At 31.3% G+C, this 7,239-nt stretch overlaps 2 protein-coding genes across 2 annotated transcripts; both read left to right on the top strand.

Annotated features, from left to right (window-relative positions):
• Window positions 1-233: 233 nt before the first annotated feature.
• MONOS_10718 (uncharacterized protein) lies at window positions 234-3,378 on the top strand (the record flags this gene model as incomplete). Its single annotated transcript, XM_067863191.1, has 7 exons — window positions 234-464; window positions 512-816; window positions 908-1,094; window positions 1,162-1,321; window positions 1,475-1,735; window positions 1,954-2,176; window positions 2,391-3,378. The coding sequence occupies 7 exons, from the start codon at window positions 234-236 to the stop codon at window positions 3,376-3,378; spliced, it is 2,355 nt and encodes a 784-aa protein (XP_067734285.1).
• A 422-nt stretch (window positions 3,379-3,800) lies between these two features.
• Window positions 3,801-4,773, top strand: MONOS_17052 (putative peptidyl-tRNA hydrolase, PTH2 family). The gene is made up of 3 exons (XM_067869934.1): window positions 3,801-4,027; window positions 4,074-4,338; window positions 4,393-4,773. The coding sequence occupies exons 1-3, from the start codon at window positions 3,860-3,862 to the stop codon at window positions 4,464-4,466; spliced, it is 507 nt and encodes a 168-aa protein (XP_067734286.1). The 5' UTR covers window positions 3,801-3,859; the 3' UTR covers window positions 4,467-4,773.
• Window positions 4,774-7,239: the final 2,466 nt, after the last annotated feature.

Below are 7,239 nucleotides of genomic sequence, written 5' to 3' on the forward strand. Positions count from 1 at the left end.
CGTTGAAATAAAAAATAAACAGTCATACAACACTTAATAATTTAAATGATATTTGACATATATTTTTAGGGGAATTTTGATCATAAATCTATTTAACTTATATGTTCAAATAACATTCAACATTACAGCAACGCACTCGGCTTCAGCTTCATCAGAATTTTTCTCCTTCCATTATATAAAGTTGTAAAGTATTTTTGATATGTTTCCATGCTACAGTAATATTCTTGTTTTTAATGAGCGCTGGAAAGTTTGAGGATCTTACAAAAGAACTTTCTGCTCTAGTTATAGAGCATAATTCTCATTTAAAAAGAAGAAAAACAGATTCTGAGAGAAACGACGTTTTTGATGTTATCGTGTGTGGAGGTGGAATAGGAGGATTAAGTGTTGCTTCTTTACTAGCACAGCTTGATCTTCATGTTTGCCTTCTTGAACAGACACAAAAACTTGGAGGTTTCGTCGGAAATGTGTGCTATTTGATGTTCAATTATGAGTTATTTTAATTTAAAAAAAGTTTACGAAAAGACTTAACATAAACGAACTTGGAGAAAAAGATTATACATTCGAGCAAACAACTCATTTTTTAACTCCAAATGCAGCTGTCGAGTTCATCAGAAAATACAATTCCGAAACGAAATCAATATTTTATACTCCTGAGAAATATTGCAAAGTTGTTGTCGGAAGCGGAGATAACTCCATAAGCATTGGGGATAATATTAAAAATGATCTTTCCAAAGCTTTTCCATATTTTGCCGTTTCTATTGAGAAATTCATTTCTGCTTGCGATTCGAATGTAAAATTGTGGTCTCATATAATTACGTTTGCTTTTTAAAAGAAAAATGTTATTTATCAATGTTAATTTATTGTTATATTATTGTTATCTAATTTTTTTATCATTTTTTCACAAAAGAACAAGTTTGATCTGGGGCTTGTCAATGCTAGAGATTTTTTCAAAAGGTGTAGCTTCAGCATCTTCCATGTTTAAATGGTTAAATGTGGAAGAATGGGCAAAGCCTTGGAGCGTTGCGTTGGAAAAATATTTTCCAACAAGTGGGTTGGATGAGCCAACTCTTGCTCAGCGTAAGCAGCTCATAACTGTATACTTGAAATTGTTAACGTTTAACTTAGTAAATAAATTTATATAAACAACTTATTTTTTATTAGTTTCTCAGCATTATTCCATCTATTGGAAACCTTCTTCCTCCAAGTCGTGTGGGTGCCTTGCAGGGACTGCTTTTCTTTGACTGCTGGTTGGGTGGCTTCAAGTGGATTAAAGGAGGCACAGACGCTTTGATTCAGGAACTGAAAAATCCACTCAATAGAGGTCTGGTTGATTTTTTTTTTTTTTTCATTTTCCTTAAAAAAAAACTGTATTTCAAATTATTTCATTTTTTGAAATTTTTCAAATGAAAATAACTGACATGCACGACCATCCAAATGATCATCCTTTTCTGAACCAATTTTATGGACTCGTCAGTCATTCCTGGATTAAGGAAACGCTACGGAAACATCAGGTTCGGATCTCATGTCGAACGAATTTTGATGGGTGAATTGAAGAAAAAGAAGAAGAAGAAGAAGAGAGATGATAAAGAGAAGAAAATGGAAAAAGCTGAAAGCTCTTGTTATCCTTCAAGCAGCGCGAATGGAGATGAAAGCGAAGGCGATGACAAAACAGTGAAGCAAAGAGCTATTGGCGTTGAATACGTGCAAACAACAGAAGACGAGAAAGGACACAAAAGTTTGAGATATTAAATAGTTTTCAATTATTAATGCATTTTTTTCCTGTTATGTTCTTATTTCCTTCAAACAAATGGATAAATATGTTCATTTTCAAATACAAACATGGACCATCAACTGTTCCCTTTCTCCTCTCCTTCAACCTCTCCTTCCACTCTTCTTCCACTCTTCTTCCACTCTTCTTCCACTCTTCTTCCACTTTATTTCCTCATCGCCCAGCCACAACAACCCACAAAGTGTATGGTTCCTGTGTAGTTTCCAATCTCACCATCCCTCGAACCATCGCTGCATGTGACTCGACTGATCCTTCCCAAATTGGCGAGTCCTTCAAAAAGCAGTGGAATTGGGACGAGACAGCCCAGCTGCCTCCGGTTCATGTAGACACAACGCCAATCGCCCCGACACACGGCTATTGCAAGCTGTTTATGGTGGCCAAGAGTCGGTTTGTGGGATAATAAATGTGATTTTAAAAAAAAAATATTTTTTATTAAGTATTCAATAATTAATAAAAGAAATTATTTTTCAAAAGTATTTTGATTTTTAATGTTCTTAATTCATTTTTTGGATAACAGTAACACTTTCTTTTCAAATTTTATATGGTAAATAATAAACCTTTTTTTTTTTTTGAATGTTTCGATTATTTGTGTGTTAAACAGCATTGAGCTCAGTGCATTGTTAGATGGATATCCTCAAGTCACTTTTGTCCGCTCAAGTGACTCTGAATCGTGGTTTACCAAAGATCTTCAGTGGATTGTTCTATCTTGTCCTGATCTTGCAAAGGAAGCAGAGCAACCTCCTTCTTCTCTTTCTTCTTCTTCCACTTCTCCTTCATCTTCGTCGTCGTCGTCATCATCATCTTCTTCTTCTTCTTCAATTTCTTCCGATCCAGATTCCGATTCCCCCGTTTCTCTTTCTGCTCTGTTTGTCTGCCCAGAGGTCGATTTTTGCTCTCTTGCGCCTCCTTCCTCCGACGCCGAAGAAGCAACGCGCCCGCCAGAATACACAGAAGCCAAAGAGCAGATGTGCCAGCGCTGTCTCAACTGCCTGGAGAGCTTTGCCCCTGGCCTTAAAGCACAAGTGCAGTACTACGAAGGCGCCACGCCTGCCACGTTCCGCAGGATCTTCCACACGCCCCAGGGCTCGGCAATGGGGTTCCGGTCGCTGCCGGAGTCTTCCGTCGGGTTCCGCCCGTGCATTGCGCTGCCTCTGCACTCGCTATATGGCGTCGGCGCGTGGGGCCAGCCGGGGCCAGGGATTGGTTCGATCACAACAGGGAGCATTTTGTGTGCAACGGATATTGCAAAGAAATTCGCAGTGAGGTATTTCCCGCTCCCTGCGATTGAAGACGGGCAGGAAGAAGAAACGAAGAGCGATGAGCGGCTTGTGAAAAATGAATGTGACGATTTAGTCGATGAATCTGTTGCACAAAGTTCGCAAATTATTGCAATGGAAAATAAGGAGATGGAAGAAAAATCTTCAAAACTAGTTGAAAAAAGTGATGAAATGAAAAGAGAGAAAAGAGAGAATAAAAATAAAATTTTTAATGATTTTTGTGAAGATGATGAAGCTGATGAGTCGGAAATTGATGAAAATGAACTAGATCGCGAATGGTGCGCTGCATATTTTGAAGATGAGGAAAGCTAAAACATTGATTGTTTTGTTTTGTTATTCTTGTTAATAATTTGATTATTTTTCATAATAAAAAGGAGTTTAAATAAAGCATTTAATCTTCTAAACAACTGAATTAATTTTGGTTGCAAAGATGGAGACAATATATATTTACATTTATTTCATAACAAAACAGGTAAATTATGACGCACAAATGATCTTTGTGGATATGCGTGTTGTTCATTTTGAAGCATTCTTTTTCATATTTTTTCAAAGAAATATAAATTTTTCGGTATTGAAAAAATGAGAATTTTTCTTTACCCATTAAATTATTTTAAAAGTGTGTTTTGGGATTTATTGTTTTATGTGTTTAAAATTGATTTAAACTTTTAAATATATACGATCTCTTAATATACATGTTTTTTTCCTTTTATTATTAAAAATTTTTGAAATTATAGACTTCTCATTTGGAAGAAACATTAGTTTTTTCTGAATTTAAGAGTTGTTCGAAAGTTTCATGAACGTTGTTGTGTCAATTCTTTACTTATTCATTGGAGTAATTATTGGATATGTTTTTACGGTAAAGTCAAAGCCTGCTCCCTCTCAGAATACAAATAAAGTGGAAGATGATAAAACACCAAAAAAATGCTCAAAAAAGGATTTTCCCCATTTCGATGCAAAAATGGTTTGTCATTGTTTGATTGTATTTTCTTCTAATTTTAGGCTTAAAGGTACTTGTTGCACGAAAAGATGTCAAAATGGATAGATCTCAAATTGGGGCTGAGTGTGGACGAGCGACACTTGAAACGTATCATTCAGCATCAGAAATAAGACCAAAATTGTTACATCAATGGAGGACTATTGCTCAAGCGAAAATTGTTTGTTCTGCATTTTCAGAACAGGAATTATTGGAATTATATAACGCTGCAAATGCTGATGAATTGCCAACTGGAATTGTGTATTCGTCTGATCCAACAAATTCTGCTCAAAAAATTCGTTTGTATTTTTGCTTTTGAATTCTTTATTTCTTTTTCAAATTTTAATTTTTAGCAACGGTTATTGGTATTTTTGGACGAAATGACGAAGTTAATAAAATTACTGGAAAATTAAAGCTCTTTAATTAATGTTTAAAAGATTTCATTTAAGTGCCAATAAATATTCATTATTCCGATTTAATTCATAATTTTTGAGAAATGAGTTATCGAAAAAAGTTACAGACATGTCTCGTTTCTATTGATTATTCACTTTGCAGAAAACTCCTGAAACGTTATACTCAAAGTTTCAATCGCTGAATAAAGTATTTTCATGATTTTTGTTGTTTTTTTACTTATTTAATTCAGAGCCATTGATTATGAAACTGTGAGGTTAACCAAAGTAGTAAATATTTTGTTCATTTCAATTTGATACAATAAATGATTATTCCCAGTGATTAAATGAATTTTGTTGTTTCAAATTGTTTTAACACATATTTTTAAATGATATAATAACGAAAATGAAGCGATGATGGTTTTAAGTCTGAATATGCTATCAAAAAAATGAATCTCATTTCAAGAGTCAAAAATCGCTCGCATAATTAAAAATGAATTCTTTCTTCAAATTTTCAAATTTTATATTTTCTTGTTTTTTCAAAAAAAATTTTATACTATTATTATAATTATTATTTTAAAGAAAATTTTATTACCTATTATAAATGGGTGATTAATTTTGAAATCATAACTTTTTTCGAGGCGTTGATTTTTCAAAGATTGTTTGTCAATGGGATGTGTTTTTGTATTCAGATGATAAAATTATCACAACAGTTTCAAAAACAAATGTTATAACCGAATCAAAGATAAAAATGTCTTCAATATTCCTTTTCACTTTTCAATGTTCATTGGTTAATATTCAAGAGAAATTTTTGAACCGAATATTTTGAATGAAATAATATGGGACAAAATATTTGACTTCAGGCATTTTCATTGAAAAATTTTTCACTTTTCATTGACTTTTTGAGATAAAAAAACACAAAAAAAAAAAAAAGAGTCCGTTTTTTGGCATTTGTGAAATGTCACAAAACTTTATGTTTCGATTTCAACGATGTGTGTTTAAGGATATGAAAATCAAATTTGTTTCAAAATCTGATTAAGTTTAATAATGTTATGAGTGAAGCAATTTTTTTGTGCTTTGTGCAAAAAAAGCTTGAAAGTCCATATTTTCCCCCATATTCTTCAAAAATAATCACCCAAATTGTCAATGAAATTTTTGAATGAAGTTAACACAAAAAAAGTTCAGAAAAAAATAGTATAATCACAACTTTGAAATCATGAGTTATTAACACTGCAATTCATTCGTTAAAATTTGTCAGGTTTATATTTTAAAACTAGTTTCATAAAACCGCATAGGGGAAATTCAAAAAAACAAAACATTTTCCTTATTGGCACTTTTATTGTTTTGTTTATCAACAGTGAAAAGCATGTTATGGCTTTTAGCATTTTCATAAACATTTTTTATCTGTTAAATACTGCTTGTTGCTGATTCGTTTTTTCATCACTGTTAATCATTTATCGAGTAAATGAGAAATTTTATTTTCTCAAACTTTCTTTTTTTGGTCAACAAAGCTTTTAAATAATATTTGTAATACACTTTCTTAAAATATGAATGATTAAAAGTGATTTGAAAAACGAATCAGCAACATGCAGTATTTGACTGATAAAAAATGTTTATGAAAATGCTGAAAGCCATAACATGCTTTTCACTGTTGACAAACAAAACAATAAAAGTTTCAAAAAAGAAAAGAAAAGAAAAAAGAAAAAAGAAAAAAGAAAAAAGAAAAAAGAAAAAAGAAAAAAGAAAAAAAGAAGAAAAGAAAAGAAAAGAAAAAAACGTTTCAATAAATAAGAAGACCAGTTAATCACATTTTCTTAAAAACATCATTTTTCTATTCACAAATATATGGGTGATTATTTTTGAAATCATAACTTTTTTTTTAATTTTCATTTGCTAAATAATTAACATTCAAATGTCAAATGTTTATCAATCGTTTTTTTTTATAAACCGGTTGTAGGTGCAAATATTTGGAAGAGATATTTTTGGTTTGAGTTATCTCATGTCTGAGTTTTAAAACAAAAATCCAAAACGAAATTATGGAACCGAAATTTTTATTCCAAAAAATACACCAAAAATATTTCAATTTCGAAAAAAAAAATGGATTTCGGAAATAATTATTCGAATTCATATATGTCAAAATTTTTTTGAAAAGTTCCTTTTTTTTATTTTCAAATAAAATAAAAATTTCATATTTCAATCAAATTTCTGTTTTCACTTACCATAATTCTTTGCCATGTAAACAAAATCTTTGCAACGTTATAATTGACACACTGGTAAAAGTTGGTGAGTGGGAATAGAAATTTGATTAAAATATTTCATATTCATTTTCACCTGAGAATTAAACAAAAGGAACTTTTCAAAAAAATTTTGCCATATTTTCGTTTTTCTTTTCATTCGGAAAAAAAATGTGTCGTCACATTCCAGAACAGATGTGTGACTATTTTTGAAATCAGACTTTTTCTGTGAACAATTTCGGTATGAAAAAAAGCGAATAATGTTTTTTATGAATGCTGAAAAGTGGAAAAACAATAAAATAGATTATTGTGTATTGTTTTTTTTTAAAAATCAGCGTTTGTCACAATTGAAAAGCATCCCTCTGTGACATGACAAGTTCGAAAAACATTTGTCTGTAACAAAAAAAAATGGTTTTATATTAAATAAAAACAAAATGATTGAAATAATAGCAAAAACTTTAAGAAAAATTATAAAGAGCTATGGTAAATATTTATTGATTTCATCTGAAATATCTGTCTTTTTTATCTTTTGTCAGTGACGGTCAATGACAAATTATGACAAAAAATTCCTCAACTG

This window comes from Monocercomonoides exilis (genome assembly GCF_001643675.1).
Source record: "Monocercomonoides exilis strain PA203 chromosome Unknown scaffold5-2102611, whole genome shotgun sequence".
NCBI lineage: Eukaryota > Preaxostyla > Oxymonadida > Polymastigidae > Monocercomonoides > Monocercomonoides exilis.